This window comes from Lemur catta, chromosome 4 (assembly GCF_020740605.2).
Source record: "Lemur catta isolate mLemCat1 chromosome 4, mLemCat1.pri, whole genome shotgun sequence".
NCBI classification, from domain to species: Eukaryota; Metazoa; Chordata; class Mammalia; order Primates; family Lemuridae; genus Lemur; species Lemur catta.
In genome coordinates, this window is record NC_059131.1 from 57,214,707 (window position 1) to 57,236,970 (window position 22,264).

A 22,264-nucleotide genomic window follows, 5' to 3' on the forward strand; every position below is an offset into this window, starting at 1 on the left:
GATAGAATTGACTGGAAGCTGAAAGGGTACCCCTGTTTTTTTTTTCTTGAGAAAAAACCACTTCTGATAAAGGGAATTGAGCTCCAAGTACAGTCTAAAGGTTCATATTTCGATTTTTCACAAACGTAGGTTTCAGAGAGAACTGAAATTAATAATACGTCGTGTGTTTTATTCATTCAGCCAGGTTGTTAGGCTAGAATTTGTTTTCTACCTTGGAGGAGCCCCATCTGCAATGGTGGAGTCTCACCCCGAATACCAGGGCAAGAACAAAGGAGGATTAGCTAATCCATCTTAGAGGCATCAGGGTCTGGAAAGTCTTCACACAGCAGGTACCTCTGAGCAGAATCTTGAGGATTGAGTGGGAGTTGGCCAGGTGAGGAGAGGAGGTGCTCCAGGAAATCAGAAAGCATATGCAGGGTCACACCTGCAAGAGGGAACATGGCATAATTGGAGTTGCAAGGAGTTTGGTCCAGCAGGTGCAGAGGATGCCTGAAGGAAAGCTGAGGCCAGAGAGGGATGTGCAGGGTTAGATCTTGTATCTCAGACCACGGTAGAGGGCTTGGATTTTGTCATGAAGGCAACAGGCTGTTGTCAAAGCATTTTAAGCAGTTCATGTCACATTCAGTGTGGCTGCAGTATGGAGAATGAATTGAAGAGAACAAGACTGGAGTCAGGCGAGAGATGTGAGAGCTTGGTCTTGAACATGGGGGTGAATGAAGAGAAAAGGGCAAATGGAAAATACTTAAAAGCAAGTGCAAAAGGACTTGGTGGCGACTTGTGGCTTAGCAGAAGAGAAAGAAGCTCTGACAGTGAGTGGTTGGTGCTGCCATACCCTGAGGGCTGAGATACAAGAGGAAGTCCAATTTGATGGGAAAAGTGGTGAATTCATTGAAGGAATGTATTGACTTTGGGGTGTTTGTGGGATGTCCAAGTGGAGATGTCTGGAGGGCTCTTGAATAGTGTATCTGGAGCACAGGAAGGTATAGGCCAAATATTGGTATAAATGGAAAAAGATAACTTGAATGTTGTGGTACTAGGTTGATTTCATTTCCAAAATATTTCTCAAAGCAACCACTACTTTCACTCCTATGTCATCACCGTGGTTCAAGCTACTATTATTTTTTGACTAGTCTGCTTGCTTCTGCTTCAGCCCATTCTTATATAGCTAGTGGAGTAATCTTTTAAAAATGAGAAGGAATCTTGCAGTTTTCCTACTTAAAACCTGTTGTCACTGACTTCCCATTGCCCTTAGGATAGAATTCAAACTTCTCACCATGGCTACAAAGGCCCTATGTGACCTGGCCCTGGACGGCCTGTCTGTGTAGCCACACTCATCTTGAGCCAATCCTCATCACCTACCCATGCCATAGCCATACTGGCTTCTCTAGGGCTTTAGACTTCTCTTTTGTCTTTTTGTGTGCCAAGTTCTTTCTCTCTTCCAGGCCTTTGATCATGCTACTCACTCTGCATGGATTATCACCTTTCAAGTCTTAACCTCAGATGTCATTTTTTCAGAGGAACCTTCCCTGACTTCCTGAGCTATATTAGAGTCATCTTGCATTTTTCTTTCCTAGCACTTAACACAGTTTGTTGGTATTATGGTTACTTATGTGTTTGTTTAGTATCTATCGTCCATACAAATTCTCTGAAGGCAAAATCCATTCTGTGTTTTGTTTAGCATTGTACGCCCAGTGCCTGACAGTCCGGAGCACATAGTCAGCACCCTATGAATATTTGTTAGATTTGTTGAATGAATGAGGGTCGTAATCATTTTCATTTTCTATATTGAAAAACTTGTAATTTTGACACAGTCACAGAACAAATAGGACTGTGAGTTATGTAGCTGATTTCATGTACTTTTGATGGTTCTATTACATTTTAAACTGTTATTAAACACTCTTTGCCTCTGGAAGGTTGGGACATGGAAATTGCAAATCAAATCTTGGGGGAATTTTTCCTCCCTGCTGCCTGTATTCATTATGGTGGCTTCGATTATCATTGCCTGACCCACCATTAGTCTTACAACAGTAGAGTTTTGAAATTAGAAAAACTTGTCCTTGTTCCCTTGAGTTAGGCATTTGTGGTAGAGTTTGGTAGCAGCCTTCTCCTTCAGCCCTGATTTGGGAAGCATCCCAATACATGCTGTTTGCATTGCAGCTGTGGGAAAGTCCACCTTTGTGAAGTTACTGATGAAAACTTACCCAGAGTGGCACGTAGCTACAGAACCTGTAGCAACATGGCAGGATATCCAGGCTGCTGGTGCCCAAAAAGTAAGTTTTCAGTTGTGGTGGGTAGTTGACAGGCATGGATGAGTAATCTAATTGTAATAATTTAATTTACTCTGAGTGGGTGAAGTAGCCCAGTTTGAGTCTCCTTTTTAAAATAGCTTCATTCCAGAAAATAGACCACATACACCAGAGAGGATATGACTTGTTTGAATATATTTAGTTTTGATTTTTGTGGTTTTTATGTGTCTATATAAGTGACAGCCTCTGTTCTTTGTGGTTTCCCAAAGCATGTCCAATCATCATGGCTTTAAAGATGAATTTTGTCATTCCTACCCTTAAGTATTTATATTTTTATTACTGAAGCTGACCATCAGGATTAATTGTTAATTATGGTGATTTTAAATTTTATGTAAAGTCTTAGAAATTGGAAGAGACCTTAGAGAGGATCTTGTCATACTTTGAGTTAGTGCAGATGTAATAGCTAACATTTATGAAGCACATGCTATGTGTCAGGCACTATACCATGCCAAGCACTGTATGCGTTTCACTTATACCTCATGGCTCAGGCCGTAGTGTCATGCCTACTGCTTCGTCAAAGGCCGTAGGGTTGGTTTCAACACCATCCACATTAGTGTGAGTAGGGAAGGACCAATTTGGACATGAACCTTAGAGGTAGCTGAGGGAGTGGCAGCACTGTGCCTCTTCAGGCTCCGTGAATGCCTCCTGGAACATTCACTGAGTGGCTCATTCTTATTTGTCATAACTCTAATAGTTAGATAGTTCTGCCTTGCATTGAGCCACGTTGCACCCCTGTGACTCTGACTCATTGGTTCAGGTTCTGCCTCCTAAGTCTTTTAACTTTTCCACATGGCAACCCTATATATAGCTGAAGGCAATGGTTTGCCTGCTCTCTCTCCCCCTCATGTCTTCTCTCTTTCAAGCCGAACACCTCCAATTTTCCTCCAGGCTGTTCTTCATTCTGAAGTAACTTTGTCTAAGTGATGAGCTCTAATTTGTCATTTTCCACTTAGAATTTACTAAAAGTGGTACTCAGAGATGAACCTGACATTCTGGATATAGTCTAAACAGTACAGAGTATCGTGGAACTTATTTTGGGTTCCATTTTTCTTTTATTCTATCTTTTGTGGCAGGCATATCATGCTTATTAAGGATTTTTGGTTTTTAAGTTGTCTCTTTATATGTCTGTATGTATACATGTATGTGTGTGTGTGTATTTGTGAAAGTAACTTTTCCATTTAGTAATAAATTATATATATTTTTCTGAGTATGCCACAGGTCACCTGTCAGGATTTCAAAATAGTCATGTGACACATAACGATGCTTTGGTCAATATTGGTGCCACAAGATTATAATACCATATTTTTACTGGGTTTTTTGTTTTTTTTTTTTTTTGCTATGTTTGGATGTGCTCAGATACACAAATACTTACCCTTGTGTTACAGTTGCCTACAGTATTCAGTACAGTAACATGCTATATAGATTTGTAGTCCAGGAACAATAGGCTAGACCATATAACCTAGGTGTGTAGTAGGCTATACCATCTAGGTTTGTGTAAATACACTCTATGATGTTTACACAATGACAAAAGCACCTAGCAATGCATATCTCAGAACATATCCCTATTGTTAAGCAACCAAATGACTGTATGCCCACAAATTGTTTAATGTTCCTCTCTTCAAAAGGTAGAGCACAATTCTTGAGTGCAGGCTGGACTTAGTAACTTGTTTCTAATGAATGGAATGTAGCAGAAATACCAGAATGTGACTTTCTAGGGTAGGTAGTAAAAGACATTGTAGCTTCTGTCTTGCTCTGGGGGAAGCCAGCTACCTTGTCCTGAAGCAGCCTTTTCAAGTGGCCCACACAGCAAGGAACCTGAGGCCTCCTGCCAGCAGGTGCGTGTGTGAGTCTTCCTGGAGATGGAGCCTTGAGTCCTAGCCCAGCTTTCAGATGACTATAGCCTCAGCCAGCATCTTGACTAAAACTTCATGAGAAACCCTGAGGCACAACCACCCACCTAAGCTGCTTCCCAAATTCCTGTCCCATAGAAACTGAGATAATAAGTGGTTTTTGTTTAAGCCACTGAATTTTGGCATGATGTGTTAGGCAGCAATAGATAACTAATACTCCCGTAATGCCATTATCCAGAGGTAATGTGGTTAACATTTTTGTCTTTTTAGATTTCTTTCTACAGAGCAGAAAATGGGTAGATTTAACATAAATGTATAAAATATATGTACATTTGCTTTTTTAAACAGAAATTGTGATTGCCATCTGCATGTCACTTGATAGGCAAGGTCTTATTTCACAGTAATTTCATTTTAATGGTTGCATTGTACTGCATAATATGAAATTTATCATTTAGTTATCCAGTCCTCTATTTTGAATATTTAGTTTTCTAATTTCTCCCTATTATAAACAATATTTTAATGATGAATATCCTTGTAGCTATTAATACATCTGTTTTCTTTCTAATAGCCACATTTTGTGTACATGCATATTTTCTTAGGATAATTTGGAACTGGAATTTCGATGACTGAAAATTATGCATATCGTTATGTGTTACAAAATTTCCCTTCAGAAAAGTTGTACCAATTTCCTCATATTTTCAGCAACACTAGCTATTATTCCTTTCCATCTTTGCTAATGTGAGAGGTAAGAAAATGTCATTTTATATTTCTTTGATTACATTAAGTTGAACACCTTTTTTATTGTCCATTTATTATTATTATTCTTTAGTGAATTGCCTATTCAAACTCCTTGCCTTTTTTTTTCCTATTGAGAGCTTCATCTTTTTTAATGGCTTCATAAGAGCTCATTGTAGATTAAATACAGTAATTCTTTGTCGTATATTACTGATATTTTCCACTGTTTGTCATTTTTCTTTTATCTTTATATATGTTTTTTATTTTTATATAATACATTTAAGTTTTATGTAGTCTGTCCATCTTTTCCCTCAGTGTTAGCACCTTTGATGTGAAAATTTTAAGAAACCTTCCATAGCCCTAGATTATGAAAAAAATCCACCTTTATTTTTTCTGTTGCTTTTATAGTTTTAGATTTTATGTGACTTTAAAAGTTTATAGGCCTCTAATTTTATTTTATTTTTTCACAAATGACTATCTACTTGTCCCAGTAGTATTCGTTAGTTAATCCTGAGCAGAATGTGTATTTTGTTGTTTTGTGGCTAGGGTCTTTTTCCCCATCATCTTTTCAAACTGCTTATTAGTGTTTTAAAGGAAAACAATTGATTGCTTTATTTGTCGTATATGGGTTAATGCTCATATTAATTTTTTTTTTTGCTTTATTTGTGGTTTTTAGAAAGTAATGTCTCATACTAGTAATTGTTTGGAAGAGTTTTCCAATTTCTGTACCTCATTTCTATTTTCCTATCTACTTTCATTGGGTAGAACTTCCAAAACACTATTAAATAATAGCAGTGAGAGTAATGCCGTTATCATGTTCTATCTTTGATGAAACCTCCTCTTATTTATCAGTGTTAAGTTCTCTATTTGTTATTCATTTCAATAGACCATGTAGAGGAGTTGCCTTTCTGTTACTAGAATATTAACTGTTTTCATCAGGATCAAGTGTTGAATTTCCTCAAGACTTTTTTTAAACATCTAGTGAGACAGTGATGGAGTTTTCCTTTTTTAATCTCTTAGTATTAGTCATAGATTTGATAGTGGTACCATCCTTACATTTCTAGAATGAACTTTTTTCTAGAATGAACTAGAATTAATGGTGTACTATTCCATTAATTTGCTAATATGTTTGGATTACAGTTGTGAGCCACCGAGCAGCCTGGCCTGTTACAATTAATTTAATAATCATTGTAAGGTATACCCCCTGTTCAGATATGTGAAAAAATAATGATTTAGTTTTCTGAGTTCTTGTATTTGGGGTCTACTTTTTCTATTAAATTCTGAGAGAAGTGTGTTAAAATTTGTGCTTTTATTTTGTCTGTTTTTCTTTGTATTCTTAATTGGCTTTTCTCTGTATCTGTATATTTCAGTGCTTTATTATTCCCTTTAAAAATGTTCGTGGCTTCCTTGTAGGGTCTTTATTTGCTTGTTAGGATTTTTTAAAACCCTCTTATAGCATTTACCAGCCTGAGCAAGAGCGAGACCCCGTCTGTACTAAAAATAGAAAAAGAAATTATACGGACAGCTAAAAACATATATACAGAGAAAAAATTAGCCGGGCATGGTGGCGCATGCCTGTAGTCCCAGCTACTCAGGAGGCTGAGGCAGTAGGATTGCTCGAGCCCAGAAGTTTGAGGTTGCTGTGAGCTAGGCTGACACCATGGCACTCATTCTAGCCCAGGCAACAGAGTGAGACTCTGTCTCAAAAAAAAAAAAAAAAACCCTCTTATAGCATTTAATGCTTTTTTTCTTTATACAGTTTTGCCACATGTGCTTTCTTTTTATTTGCATCTACTTGTCCCTTTGTTTTCAACCAATCTATGTCATTTCCTTTATTCTCTTATGAATAGGATTTTTAGTTTTTTACCCAATTTGGGGGTTTGCCTTTGCTGGGGATTTTTCTCCTTTATTGTGATTATGTTTATTTGTGCCACCTTATTTTGTGCTTTCATGTTCTGCCTTTTTCTTCTTACTTAAATTTTTTTTTTTTCATTTTCCTCCCCTTCATTCATATGACAATTTACATTGTTATCCCACGGGTAGTAACATTTAAATTAAAATATACATGTTTAAACCCATCTACCCATGTTAATGGAGTTTCTGTGAAAGAAAAAAAAAACCTCTTCTACCTTTTTATTACCACCTTTTTCAGACCATTCCCCAGGTGTATTGAAATCATCTGAGGGCTGAAAAAAAATAAAAAGAAATCATCTGAAATCTTATAGATTTAGAATGTTTTTTACAGCATGAAATTTCTCTTTTAACAGCAATTATTGCTAGTAAATTATATAACCACATTAATAATAGTTACTTTATATTTATCTCTATTCTCCTGGTTTATCACTGACCACTGTTTTCTCATCACTACATATTTCCATTTCTTAGTTCTTTATTTTGATTCATCTTCCAGTTGGCTGGAATACATCTAGAAAAATGTAGGTAGTATGATTTCTTTTCTTTTTTTCTTTTTTTGTTTTTGAAGAGATGGGTCTCTCTGTGTTGCCCAGGCTACATTCAAAACTCCTGGACTCAACTGATCTCCCCACCTCAGCCTCTGGAGTAGCTGGGACTACAGGCGTGTGTCACCACACCCAGCTTCTGGGTAATATGATTTCTGAGTGATTGCTTTTTAATGAATTGTTGACATTTTGCCAGAATAGATCCAGTTGTGGGAACCTCTCTTTCTGTGTATGTATGCACGCACAAGCATGTACATGTGTGCATATGTGTATATGAGTTGCTGTATATATAAATATATATAAAATCCCTTCTAGTACTCAATGGATTTCTCTGGCGGAAAGTCTCACATTTCAGGGATGACCGGGCATGGTGGCTCATGCCTGTAATCCTAGCACTCTGGGAGGCCGAGGCAGGAGGATCACTTGAGGTCAGGCGATTAAGACCAGCCTGAGCAAGAGTGAGACCCTGTCTCTACTAAAAATAGAAAAAATTAGCCAGGCTTAGTGGTGCATGCCGGTATTCCTAGCTACTCGGAGGCTGAGGCAGGAGAATAGCCTGAGCCCAGGAGTTTGAGGTTGCTGTGAGCTAGGCGGATGCTTATGGGACCCTACAGGCGACAGAGTGAGACTCTGTCTCAAAAAAAAAAAAAAATTTAAAAATTAAAAAAAAAAAACAACATATCAGGGATTTTCTTTAATTTTTCCTTTGATTTTAACTGCTTTTTCATCTAATCAGTCCCTTGACTAGAACTCCTAGTTTTATCATGAAACTTAGTGTATGTCCCAAAATACCTAGAGATATCACATTATTTCTGTTAGATAATGATTCTCCATGACGAGTGAGACACACAGTTTATGAGTAGGGGTCTTCCTCTGCTCATGTCTTTTTTTGCTGGGGATGGCATTTCACCTCTCTGATTGGACTGTGGTCTCCTAAGAGGGAAAATTGTTTCCTTGATTAGGTAGCTTTCTCTGAGCTAGGGACAGCTTAAAGTTGCAGGAAACCATTCTGGCCCCTATTTGGAAAGTTGTATGATACAAAATTGTATTAATTGCTGTGAAGTGGAACACAAGTGATACTACATCTCAATGTATCTTTCTAGAGGAAAGAAAGAACAAAGAATACCGTACCAATATATTAATATATTATAATGTATATTAGCTCTCCTTTTAGCCTGCATGTCTTTTGTTTTTTTTCATAATTTTTTGCTTTTTTCACTTAGTTTAGGGAGAATTTCTTAAAGTGATATTCTGTAAGGATCTTCTCATTCATTAGTTAGGTTTACTGCAATATATAGTTTGCTAGTTACTGTCTTCATTGGGTGTTTTATTTTGACAATTACATTTTCACCTCTAAGAATGTTCTTTTCATATTGCTCCTTTTTTACGATCACCTATTCTTGTTTTATTAATGAGACAATGTCTTGAATCTCACTGAGATTTTTTTGTTTTGTTTTGTTCTGTTTGTGGCAACAGCTCTATCTTAGCACACAGATTGGTCCTCTCCTTTTGAATTACGAATATTTTTATATCCAATTGTTGTTTCTCTATTTGTTTGTACTTTTGGAGGGATGTTTACTTTTGTTTTGTAGTGAAGATGGATTCTTTCAGAAATTATGTAGGCCCTTGTATAGTTTTTATTCCAGAATAGTCTCCCTTTGGTAGCCCAAAGCCTGCAGGCGCAATAGCCCCACCCAGTCAGCCTACTACATCTGCCAGCACCATGTCCCATTCCACATGCAGTCTGTGAATTATGCTAAGGCCAAGGGCTGTGCCCCACAGTCTCTAGTGACACCACAGAGACTAGAGGGTATTCAGATTTCTCCCCTGCTTGAACCTCCAGCTCTTAGTCAGGAGCCATTTGTGAGGCTGGTGTGTGTTTGTGGGTCGGGGGATTGGAAAGAGGGAATTCCTAAACACACCTCCCATTTAGTGGTTTTCTGATCCACTCTGCTCTGCATGCATTGCTCCTGCTAAAACCTTTCAAAGTGCCAGGACCCTTCTTTGGAATCTAAGGGTGCTATTTAGTCAAATTGGACTACTTATTGTTGTCTAACTTTTTCCCCCTTCTGTATCACTGTCTCCACCTGAAATGCTGTCATCTTAATCTCTATTTCCATCTGTCGAAATTCTGCTCATCATTTATTTCCCAGCTTAATGCCACTTTCTTTCAGAAGCTTCCCAAGATTCCCTCCACCATATGTGATTACCTCTTTGTCACATTTCTGCCTTACATTCTAGCTCTTTATATCCTTGGCACCCTCTTCCCTTTTGGTTTGTGAGCTCTTTGAGTTCAGGAACTATATCTTGTTCACCTTTATATGGAGAGGTATTAGAATGAAGAGGTTAAAGGTTTGAGTCCCCTCAATCCTTACTTGCCATGAGACCTTGCACAAGGAAGTGACTTAACCTCTGAGTGGATTTTCCCCTCTGGAAAATGGGCATAATAGCAGTACCTACCTCATGAAGCTGTTTTGAAGATTAAATGAGATAACAGCACAGTGAAGGTTGAAATAAATGATAGTTCCTTTTTCTATATACCTTATAGCACCTGGCTTAAGTAGCACCTCATCCACACAGGCCTTCAGTTAATGGTGATTAGATCCAAAGTGCTTTTACACAAAAGTCACTTTTGCATTGAGTCAGTGGCAAATGCAGAAATCAGTCCAGGGATACTGGGTATCCTGTACTTGTGCCCACTTGCACATGCCGAGTAAGTGAAATTCTTCAAATTCCATTTCACAAGATCTTTAGAATGGAGGGAGAGTATTTTGTTTTTGTTTGTTTGTTTGTTTTAACAAAAAATTGTAGCCTTTCTATGAGAGATACAGAATTTTATTTGGTTGGTTGATTGGATTTTCAAAGAAGCAGTTGATTGTTAACTCCTCCCCAGACAGACTTAACAAATCCATCAGTCAGTGATTGTGTTAATTCTGTATGTGGTTCTTCCTTTGCTCTTCCCTGTTTTATTGAAGGTGGCATGTCATCTCCCTCTATCAGCTTCTTGTCTAATAATGTAGGAAAATCTCTTCCCTAATTATGTAACTTTGACTAAACTAGAGGATCTGATTGTACCTTTTTAGTGGAAGGAAACCTTTGAAATTCCTTCTCTCATTGATTAGTAAAACCTGCTTGCAGGAGGTGATGGGGGCATGTACACCATGGAGTAAATATGCCTTCTAGGAAATTCTCTTCTTTTGTAACCCCTCTCTAGGCCTGTGCCGCCCAAAGTCTTGGAAACTTGCTGGATATGATGTACCAGGAGCCAGCACGATGGTCCTACACATTCCAGACATTTTCCTTTATGAGCCGCCTCAAAGTCCAGTTGGAGCCCTTCCCTGAGAAGAACCCAGTACAGATCTTTGAGAGGTCTGTGTACAGTGACAGGTAAGACACCAAGCCCTCCATCAGTCACAAGCCCCATGCTCAGTCCTGCCTATTTGCTCTTCTTGCACAGGCCTTGCCTGCTCCAGTCATTGAAAATTGCACTTTAGAAAATTGTCATCCTTTTTAAAGACAACACTATACAAATTTGTCCAGAGTTATAATTCTACCAAGTTATCATATATGTCAAGAAAGGAAATTGTGTTTTTCGTAAACTGAATGCATTGAATTTCTTACATTGCCACTGATTATTTTTCCTTATTTTTAGGCATAGAAGCAAGCTGGTAGCTACCCAGTATAACCATTACTTGCTACAAGGCACACAGTAAACACTTAGGTGACAGTGTATGTTTTAGGAAACCAAATGAATCAGTGATCGGTTATCACCTTTAAGAAAACAGTAGACAGAATTAAAATTTGTGTTCCTAAAATGGTACAAGAAACACATTTATTCTTTTTTCTTCATCAAGAAAGGATGTCTAGGCAGAAACAGCACATCTGTAAAATTGGCTTCTGTCTCAGATTTACCCTTTTTTGACTCCTTACGTGGCAGGGCTTATTTCTGACAGAGTCTGTAGTGGACATAAGTGCCTGTGTCAGGTCAGGTGAAGGGCATCATCCTGACCACCTGAGGGAATGAGATGTGCAATCAATTTTAGTGAACACTAGTCACTGGTCACTGGGAAGTGACTAGCACTAGCTCACTGGGAATTGAGCCCGTCTGTTCCAGAAGAGCTAGTCCCTGCAGGCTTCAGAATTCCTGGCTCTGCATGGAGACCAGGCTGCGACTTATGTTTAAGCTGCCTAGAGACGACATCACAGTGGCTTGATCTGGACACTACTGAGGTTTTTCTTATTTGAAGGATGTGAATGATCTGTGTCAGTGAAAATTGATGCATTTTTGCTGTCCATTCACTGCAAGACACTCAGTTGGTTACAGTTTTTATTCCCAAGTGGACAAACTAATTCCACTTCTTAGTGCTCCTATAAAGCCTCCTGGAAGAAGAAATAAGGGTACATTTATAAATGTGATTTTTCTGACTTTACCTAAAAATCATATCAGATATGTAAAACAAACCCTACAGGCTACACATTCTTTCTCTACATACCCCCAAAAGAACCTACTTTTTATAAAAACCAAATATGTGAACCACAAATGACTGGGCTATAGGTTTTAGTTCTTTTTCAGCTGTTGGATATGCTATTACCTGTTTTCCTCTCTCTTCTCCCAAACCATTCCTCTCAGACTAGGAAATTGAATTACCTGGGTTGCTTAGAAACATATGCATAGTCTGTCTTTTAATTTCTAGCCCCTTAATGAGATAGGCGTGTGAGACCCCTCAGAGGAAAACAGAAGTAGAAATGCTTTTTTAATTAGAAATGTGTTAAGAAGCTACATGTATCTTAACATTTACTTGTAAAGGAAGAGTTGAATTGATTACACTATGGGCATCTACAACATTTTAAGTACTTTCTTCAGAGAGGGCATTTTCGAGACAGAAACTAATTACAAATTCTAATCCTGAGAGTAATTCAGACCTTGTTTGCTCAGCACAGATTTACTGACTGTCTCCTATGTTCAGGCACCAGGGCTGGCCCTAGGACAACAGCAGTAAGGCAGACCCAGTCCCTGCCTTCACATGGATCCTAGTCTAACAGGGACTGAACATATGCCCACAGCCATGAGTAGATTACAGAGAGAAAGAAATTGAAGTCTTTTCTGTTTGAGTTAAAGGAAACACTAGCACATAGTTTTAGAGCAGAGGTCCCAACTCCTAGGTCCTTAAGGCCTGTTCTTCCCTGCAGCCCCTGCGTGCAGTCTGAGATAGTTCTCTCCCCATTAGCTCTCAGCACAGCCTCTTCTACCCACTCTTGCCCCATCCCCACCAGCTTAGGAGAAATAAAGGAAGTACTCACTCTCCAGAGGCAAGAACCCCCACCCCACCCCCCGGCTTTTGTTTTGAGACAGGGTCTTACTCTGTTGCCCAGAATAGAGTGCAGTGATGTCGTCACAGTTCACAGCAACCTCAAACTCCTAGGCTCAAGCAATCCTCCTGCCGTAGCCTCCCAAGTAGCTGGGACTACAGGCACATGCTATTATGCCTGGCTAATTTTTCTATTTTTCGTAGAGCCAGGAGTCTCACTCTTGCTAAGGATGGTCTTAAACTCCTGACCTGAAGCGATCCTCCTGCCTCGGCCTCCCAGAGTGCTAGGATTACAGGCGGGAGCCAGGAGTCACCATGCCTGGCCTAGAGCTCCTTTTCTAGGGCTTATTAACAAATTTTTAATTTCTCTTTATAACATCTTAATTCCATCTTATACTTTTCTGTGAAGATGCTGAAAACATTTTTCAGAACTTGAGTGATAAACATCACCTTTTCCTTTGTTGCCTTCAGCTAGACTATAGTTAAACCATTCCAGACTGGGAAAACTTGGTGTTTCAAGTTAGGTTCTTCATAGCCTAGCAAAAAGCAGTTATAATATCAACTAAGCTATCTCAAATACTATGTCACTCTTCTAAGTACTTTATGAATATTATAGACAAGTCATCACATAACAGACTGAAAGAGTTTAGGTGACTTGCTCAGGGTGACATAGCTATGGAATGTTGCAGCCAGGATCAGACCCTGCAGTGTTACTCTGGAACCTGTTCTCTGAGTGGTGACACTCACCGCCTTGTAGCCGGCATTTCACTGAGCCATTCATACACAAACATTCTGAGTTTTATTTTCTAGGAAGTGGCCAGTTGCTGAGTGTTGCCTTAGAAACTGGAGCTCATTGTTTACGATATAAATTGTGTTTTGTATTAAGATGCCTGAGGTTTCAAAGCAGAAGCCACAGTTTCTGTTTAGCTCTGATTTCCTATTTACCAGATACCCTTTTAGTTGTGGAAGTAAGCCAGGGTCAAGGTTAGTTTGATTTTGAGTTTTAGTTTTAGTTTTCTTTTATCTGAATTAGAAGCTCAGCAGCAGAAGAAGCAAGCAAATAAGAGCTTATTTGTACTGTGGAGGAGAGTCTGCTTTCTAGGTAACACTGAAGTTAATAGGAAATGCATTTCCTCCTCCATAGATAATGCCACATAAAAGTAGGTTCTTCTCCACTTCTCAACTAGACAAAGGATGGCTTAGCAGCCTGGGGACTTAGACACCCTCAGTCCTTAAGTGAAATGTAGTGGGTGGCTTTGTACTGGATTCACTTGGGGTTTTTTGTTTTGTTTTTGTTTTTTTTGTTGTGTGTTTTTTTTTTTTTATTTGGGCCTTGCAGTAATAATAATAGGAAATCTCAAAATTTTCCAGTACCATTTGCTGTATGTTCCAACTGGTATCTAGCAGGGAAGATTGTTAGGGACCAATGATTTCTCTTCTAGTGTCCCCTTTCTTCCAGTGAATTATTAATCCACCTGGAAAGGTGTGATTTCAGCCTCTAAAGTCTAGGTGCTATTTCCCATCTTAGTGTTGAACAGGGAGAGAGATATAGGTTAAGAATTTACATTTCTTAAGGATTGATGAGGAGCTAGAAAGGTTAAGTGGCTTGAACAGACATGGAATAAGTTGGTTATTGATTTTTCTGCTTCTGTGCCTTTCATTCCATGCCCCATTCTCCCTCCCTCCCCCCCATCCCCACCCCACTTATGTTTCTAACCAGGTATATCTTTGCAAAGAATCTTTTTGAAAATGGTTCCCTCAATGACATCGAATGGCATATCTATCAGGACTGGCATTCTTTTCTCCTGCAGGAGTTTGCCAGCCGGCTCATATTACATGGCTTCATCTACCTCCAGGCTACTCCCCAGGTAACATAGAACCTAAAGCCTTAGACTTTAGGGCCATGTGAAACCTAAGTGGTGACATTCTCCAAGCCCCTGCTTTTCTGGTTGGAGAAACAAGAGTGCGGGCATTACCCAGTGCATAGAAAGCAGTAGGTGAACACCCTCCCATCCTGGCATTGAGCACCCTGCTTCCCACAGGCTTTGTGCAGCAGAGCGCTAAGGCAATTGCCTATGCATAGAAGGGTACCTCTTGATGTAGCAACAGCACAGAGCAAATTGGGCATTATCTTTATCACTCAGGGTTTGTAGGTTGAGCACTCTGACCTGCAGCCAGTTGCCTCAGCTCCTCCTTCTCTCTTACTAGGTCATCAGCATCTGTAGTGGCCTTGATGGTTTCCTGAATAGGATGTGGGGAGAAAGAGGAGGAGGATGTCCTCACCGCATCTTGATACTGCTCTAATTTATAACCCCCTTTTGAACCTTTGTGCCCCTGGCAAGGCAGGGTGGACTGCAGAAGTTGTATTTTGTGACTCTCTGATTTGGACTTCAGAGCCAGCCCAGCACATAATAGGATGATGTCATAGCAGGAGCACTGAAGTCTCTGGAGAGAGCAATGGTCCTTGGCCTCTGCTGACTGACAGTGACCTTGGGCAGCTCCTGGAAACCTTTCCACTGGTGGTGTCCTTGTTTGTAAAAATCCACTGGCTTAGACCAGATGATCTCTAAAGGGTCTTCTGGATTCTGAGTCAAGGCAAGAGGTATTTTTTGAGAGATGTATTTCTTTCAGCTTTTGAGACATACATCCAATGTATAGTCAAATGCCAGATATACCACATAATCTTAGAAGGAGGGAAAGCTGTCTTCCATCTAGAGGCCATGATTTTTAGAGATGGGACTGAGCCTGTGGGCAGAAGGGGGCCTGAGAGCAGACGGAGCAGAGTCAGGGTAAGAGTAGGAGAGCCCCTGTCACACAGACTGCAAGCAAGGGCCTTGCCTCAGGAAGGTGGTAGCCAGGAAGGAGGCCCTTGAATATGACTGGGACCAGATATTGGGGGTCTTTGTGTTGGGGGTTTCTGGAGATTATGAGGCAAAAGCTAGACTATAAGAGGGAATAAGAGATTCTACAGAAATAAATAGGATATCGGTTTAAAATGAAACTGAACTAGAGATTCAGTGAGGCCAGAGGGCTGAGAACCTTCCATGAAAGGAACCAAGCTGGCAGGGCATGGTGGCTCACCCTGTAATCCTAGCACTTTGGGAGGCTAAGGCAGGAGGATCACTTGAGCCCAGGAATTGGAGGTTGCAGTGAGCTGTCATGATGCCACTGCACTCTAGCCCAGAGCAAGACCTGTCTCCTCAAAAAAAAAAAAAAAAAAAAAAAAAACAATCAAGCTGAAGTTAGATGTATTGATTGTAAGTTGACCAGGTGGGTCACGTTTATGTGACTTCTTTTAGTAGTCTTCGTTGTCCGGGAGCAGGAATAGAAGAGGCAAATTATGAAGGTGATTATACTTTAAGGGTAGGGATTGGTGTCAATGGTTGGGGGAAGAGGAGTCCCCTCCTGAAGAGGACAGCTTGAAGTAGCTGAGTGTAGGGTTCAGGGTGAGAGAGAAGTCCCTGGCGCCTATGAGGGCTTATGGCCTGGGCCAAGAAGGGATGATAGTGCTGTGGAGTTGTACTGGGTGAAGATTTGGCTGGAATTTGAAGAGGTGACAGATTTCCCATGGGCTTGTGGGTTGGCTGCACTGAAAGAAGCAGAAGGTTGAGTATTAGGAGAATTGAGAGTGCTGACCTAAACTTTTCCAAGAGAAACAGAACTTCAGCACAATCAACTTGGTGCCATGAAGACAGTGTTGGGAAGGAGCAAAGGAGGAAGTGGGCTGACTCATTCCTGGGAGCGAAACAGGCTGCGTGGCCAGCTGCAGAGCCTCTTGTTTTGGGCAGTGGAGGTTGGACCAGGACGCTGAGACCCACCAAGGAAAGGAAGAAAGTCTTCCTCACTTTTCTGCTTCGTGTACTCTGAATGACTTTGTCAGAAAGGGACAGGGATGTTGTCTTTGTCCGTTTTCTGTTGCTATAATGGAACACCTGAGACTGGGTAATTTCTCAAGAAACGAGGTTTATTTTGGCTCATAGTTCTGGAGGCTGGGAACTCCCAAGATTGGGCAGCCGCATCTGGTAGGCCTCTGGTGAGAGCCTCATGCTGCGTCATCACGTGGTGGAGACTGGGCACATACAAGAGTGCAAAACATGAGGGGCAGCCCTGGCTTTATGACACCTGCTCTCTCCGTAACCAATTCAGTGCTCCAGAGTGAGTACTCACTCCTTTGAGAATTAACCCAGTCCTGAGAGAGTGACATTAATCCCTCTTAATGACCTAATCACCTCTTAAAGGTACCACCTCCCAACACCATTACACTGGGGACCAAATTTCCAACACGTGAATTCTGGGGTACACGAACCATAGCAGATGGCGATGGTGACTATTATTATCACTGGGGGGCTGATTTATCTTTTTGTAGAAGCTGATTGAAGTATTTCAGCTGGGGTAGTATGAGGGAAGTTGAAGGATTATTGCAACTTAATGACAGAAAAGAAAAACAGCTTATTCATTTTGGAATTGGATGGGGATTTTAGTGTTATTTTAGATCCAGGAACCCAGGTATGCCCACAGTCCTTCCCGGAAGCCACCCCGACGTCTTCTGTGAAATTTAGAGGTAACTATACCCGAGGGAAGAGCACAACAGAAGTTAAAATATTTCTATGTAAAAAGCTGTGCATGTGTCTAATAGTCTAGTGCAGAGCCCTGGTAAATACTGAATTTAGAGAATGTAAGGTAGATCTCAGTAGGGCCTTCTGCTCCTTCCACCCATTCTTCTCTAACTTCTAAAAAGCAAGCAAGCTGGCAATTAAAAAAGAAATCAGAACAGAAATGGCTGGGCTGCAGTGTTCCCACAACCAGCTCCATGGAATCAGGAAGAGAGTGCAGCTAGCCAGTGTGCCTCAAAAAGCCAGGCCCTGCCTGGGACTGTCACAGCATGGAAACAGCATGCAGATGTACTGGAACAAATGGCACCTGGATTTGGGGCTTGAGGGTACACTGGCAGTCACGGTCCAGTTCCTGTCCTGTCATCTCTCACTCCAGTCAGAACAGCAGCTTTTCTTCCTGGGTGGGACAGGTTTAAGAGAAGATTGACAGAGGGTCCCTCCCCTGCCATTTGCAGCTACTCTGTCTTTCCTGCTCACAGTCAGGTGTGTCTTCCCACAGGGGAAGAGGGGCCAGACTCAAGCACTGTTTGCACAATTGTTTTTTTGTTTGTTTGTTTTATTTTGTTTGTTTTTTTGTTTTTTGTTTTTGTTGTTTTTTGAGACAGAGTCTTGCTCTGTTACCCGGGCTAGAGTGCCATGGCATCAGCCTAGCTCACAGCAACCTCAAACTCCTGGGCTCAAGCTATCCTCCTGCCACAGCCTCCTGAGTAGCTGAGACTACAGGCGCTTGTCACCATGCTCGGCTAATTTTTTCTATTTTTAGTAGAGATGGGGTCTCACTCGTGCTCAGCCTGGTCTTGGAGCTCCTGAGGTCAAGTGATCCTCCTGCTACAGCCTCCCAGAGTGCTAGTATTACAGGTGTGAGCCACCATGCCCAGCCTGCACAGGATTTTTTGAAAAAAGAATTTGTTGTAACAATATCAGTAAAGCAAGAATTATATACTTTGTCCAGCTACTCGGGAGGCTGAGGCAGAAGGATTGCTTGAGCCCAGGAGTTTGAGGTTACTGTGATGTAGGCTGACACCACGGCACTCTAGCCTGGGCAACAGAGTGAGACTCTGTCTCAAAAAAAAAAAAAGAAAGAAAGAAAAGAAATCCTAAGTACTCTGGGAGGCCGAGGTGGGAGGATTGCTTGAGGTCAGGAGTTCAACACCAGCCTGAGCAAGAATGAGACCTCATCTCTACTAAAAATAGAAACACAAATTAGCTGGGTGTGGTGGCACACGCCTGTAGTCCCAGCTACTTGGGAGGCTGAGGCAGGAGGATCGCTAGAGCCCAGGACTTTGAGGTTGCTATGAGCTAGGCTAATGCCACGGCACTCTAGCCGGGGCAACAGAGTGAGACTCTGTCTCCAAAAAAAAAATAGAAATCCTAAAGCTGCCTTGCTGGTGGTAACATACATTGGTTAACCACTAAGGAGGCAGTTTGGCAATATATTAGCAAGTACACATTCCTTTTGGTCATAAATGAAATTTATTTATACAATTTCATTTCCTTAAAAGAAAAATAAGAGGCAAACAGCAAAGAACCCAAGTCTTTGGGAATATTGTATACTGCATGCATTGGGGAATTAAGTTTTAAGTATTTCAAAGAGGTAAGTCCTAAATCAGTGTGTTAGTCCATCTATTCTTCCAGGACAGATGACATTGAATAATGAAATGTTTGCCAGGCAGAGAGAGGAATGAGGGCAATTCAGGCAAAACAAACATTTGGAGCAAAAGTTTTGAGGTGTGAGAGAGTGTGGCCTGTCTCTCGGGAAGGAGGTCAAATCTGGTTAAAGCACTGAGCCCAGGAGAGGAGCTAAGGAAGTTTAGAAGTAGGAGGGGTGGTCTTGTGTGACAGGTAAAGGAGAATACATCTTTCCTACCAGATGAACGCAGTATAGAATTATATGCACTCTGCAAAGGGGGAGGGAAGGAGAGTTAGTCTCAAGCGTCACTTTTTTTTTCACTACTTTGTTTTATCTTTGACCTATGATATTTGCATTCTACTCCAGAGTACATTTGGTATGATATGAAAGCGATGTTTCAAATTACTTACCACTTTATAAGTATGATATTACTCATACTTCTCGAACCCTAGGGTTATGACTGTAGGCAGTAAGGAGCCTGTGAAGTATTTTAAGCAAGGAACATAATACTGTTACTTTGCAGTACTATGGAAGGGTGGACTGAAGGGGACACACTGGAGGGAGGGAATCGCTTTTGCCAGGAGCTTGACATGCCCTACCTCAGTGAATCCTCACAGTGTCCTGTTGGGGGGTGGGGGGGTGGAGGATGAGGAAATGGAACCCCACAAAGATTGCACTGCTAGTACATGATGAAGGCAGGAATTTACTCCTGGACTTTCTGCCTTAAGGCCTGTGCTCTTTGCATATACTTCTCTGCCTCCAGGAAGCATAGAGTCAGGAGGTTCTTTCTACATCCACATGAGAGGCGATGAAGACCTGATTGGGGCAGAGGTGAGAGGAGAGGCAAGCAGAGAACCAGCCAGAGAGAGAGTAAAGAGAATTTAATGACTTCCTGAATGTAGTTGGGAGAAGGAAAAAGAAGGAAAATTCAGGTCCCCGCCTTGGATGACTGAGTGGATGCTGTTTGCCATTAACCGGCTTAGGATGCTCCAGAGGCACATTGAAGAACAATTTTAAGGTGGAGGTGGAGAGAATGGTGTAGATCTTCCAGTTGAACAATGAAACAGGACAGCAGAAGCAAAGTCACGGCTTGTAATGCCTGAGATAGACATTGTGACTGGGTCTCAGAGCCCCCCAAGACTGCATTGTAACAGTCAAAACAGCAAATGAGCTCGCTGAGGCCTGGGGCTTGTCTTCTAGGTTTGCTTGAAGAGACTACACCTGAGGGCCAGGGAGGAAGAGAAAGGAATTGAGCTGGCCTATCTCGAGCAGCTTCATGGTCAACACGAAACCTGGTTTATTCACAAGACAACTAAGTAAGTGGAGAAAAGAGTGTTACTAGACAGAGACCTGCCTCCCTATAGCCAGTTAAAAACAAGAAGTTCACCAGGTAGCCCCATAAGAAAGTTCAGAATGTACTGGAAGTGGTTGGAAATGTCAAGCATTTTCCAACTCAGAAATTTAATATTGAATATAATCTGTACATTCCAAGAGACTTTTCGTTAGATTCTATTTCTCCAGCTTTTTTTTTTTCTTTTTCTCTTAACATTTCCCTAGATTTAACATTGTGATTGATGTTGATAGTTGGCTAAGGGTGAAGGGCTGACAAATTTTAGAGAAATTATCAGGTTTACAAAGTTTACATTCCTAGTTTCTGCCTGTCCTCCCGGCAGGCTTGGTTGGCTGTCCATTTAAAATGTTTAGAGCTCTGACCTTTAGTATCACTCTCAAGACTAAAGAGAAATCTCAACCTTTCTCTTTCCAGCCAACTTGATTGAATTCCTTTTTTAAAGTGCTGTTCACATGCAGTTTTATTGAGAGGCCACATGAATTTAGATCTGTTCTCAGCTTGGTGAGTATTTGAAGCTTGGCTCAAGTTTCTTTTCTTTTTTTCTGTTCCCAAATGGTCATGCTTCTTATAGGCTCCACTTTGAGGCTCTGCTGAACATTCCAGTGCTGGTATTGGATGTCAATGATGATTTTTCTGAAGAAGTAACCAAACAAGAAGAACTCATGAGAAAGGTGGGAAGGACCTTAACTCCTGCTTTCTAGTATACATTTATCTTTCTGGCCTTTGCTTCAAAGTTCAGTATAATGGGTCTTGTGCTTTGTATTTCAAGTTGCATTTCATGCTCCAAAGCCTATGGGATCTTGTACAAATTACAAATATAATCCCTTTTCTTGAAAGTATGAATATATTGGGCAAATAATTGTTAAATAATTGACTTGTAACACGCGCCTGCCAGCTGACTTTCTCCACTGAGGTATTCTAAAACTAAGGAAATTAGACTTCTGGATTCTATTCCCAGGTCTGCCACTTGATGCTATGTGACCCTGACCTGCTCGCATTTCTTCTCTGTGCCTGTTTTCCCTTCCTAACAAAAACCTCATGGGCTTGGCTACATATGCATTGTGAGTAGGCTATTTGAACAGTCTGCTAAATGTGAAATTTAACTTTTGCTTTTTCTCGTTCTCACAGGTAAACACTTTTGTAAAGAATCTGTAACCAATACCATAATGTTTTGGCTGTGATCTGGGCTCTCTGACGTTCTCAAACTAGAAAAATGTTGCGTCTTCCACCCACCTTTCCATCCCCAGCCCCTTCCACCCCTAGAGTACTCTAACACTCAGGGGGATGGTTGTTATCTTCAGACTGTCCCGTTGTCTTTTATATCTCAAAGACTTTGAAAATAAAGTTTACTTAAGTTTTGCTTATGTTCCTAATCCAGTTGTTCATTTATTTCAGCTTGTATCTATTGGTGCCTGCTCTGAACTCCCCTCTGGACCAGCAGTTTTCACCTGAGGAAACCATTAGCCTTTCTTCTTGAATCCTTTACCAACTAGATTTCCTGTGTGTTTACTTATTCTGACATTCCAGGGTAGGAATGGTTCCCAGAACCCTCAACCAAGCCATGCATGAAGGGAAATAGAGTGGCTAAGGAGTGGAGAGGAGCTCAAGTGTGAGCCCCCAGAACTAGGAAATGGAGCCCAAACTCCAGGAAGTTTCTTTATCTCTTCCCATCTGCCACTCATAGTATGGGGGATAGGGGTGAGGGATTTAGTTTTTTGTGCTAGAGATGAAGAACCTGGCCAAAAGAAAGAACGGGAGAAAACATCAAGAACCCACGAGTTTAGCATCTAACACATTTAGGGTTGGTTGTCCTGGCATTCTGGCTTACTCTAAATACCTTATCCAGTGAGTTTCAGATGACCTTAATGGAGTAAATCTCTGTGCGGGAAAGAAAGAAAGAAAGAAAATAGTTTTTGTGCTCCTCTTCAAGCTTAATGGACAATTTATTCTTTTTTTTTTTAAATAAATAATCAAGGCACATGCCATGATGTCTGGCTAATTTTCCTATTTT

General features: G+C 40.9%; 1 protein-coding gene across 5 annotated transcripts in view; it reads left to right on the forward strand.

The window, feature by feature from the left end:
- The window catches only part of DGUOK (deoxyguanosine kinase), a 31,189-nt gene that overhangs the window by 8,698 nt on the left and 227 nt on the right, over positions 1-22,264 (forward strand). Inside the window, exons 2-7 of one of the 5 annotated variants that reach the window (XR_006734741.1) lie at positions 2,158-2,270; positions 10,565-10,737; positions 14,380-14,527; positions 20,103-20,218; positions 20,668-20,754; positions 20,825-20,911. Coding sequence is in view for 4 of the 5 variants with exons in the window: in XM_045549887.1 (XP_045405843.1) it covers positions 2,158-2,270; positions 10,565-10,737; positions 14,380-14,527; positions 20,103-20,218; positions 20,825-20,924; positions 21,649-21,705 (707 nt within the window). In the remaining variant the exon portion in view is untranslated. Of the gene's footprint in view, positions 1-2,157; positions 2,271-10,564; positions 10,738-14,379; positions 14,528-20,102; positions 20,219-20,667; positions 20,755-20,824; positions 20,925-21,381; positions 21,627-21,648; positions 22,260-22,264 lie in introns of those variants that run through there. The other 4 variants (XM_045549887.1, XM_045549886.1, XM_045549888.1 and 1 more) reach the window with 4 other exon arrangements.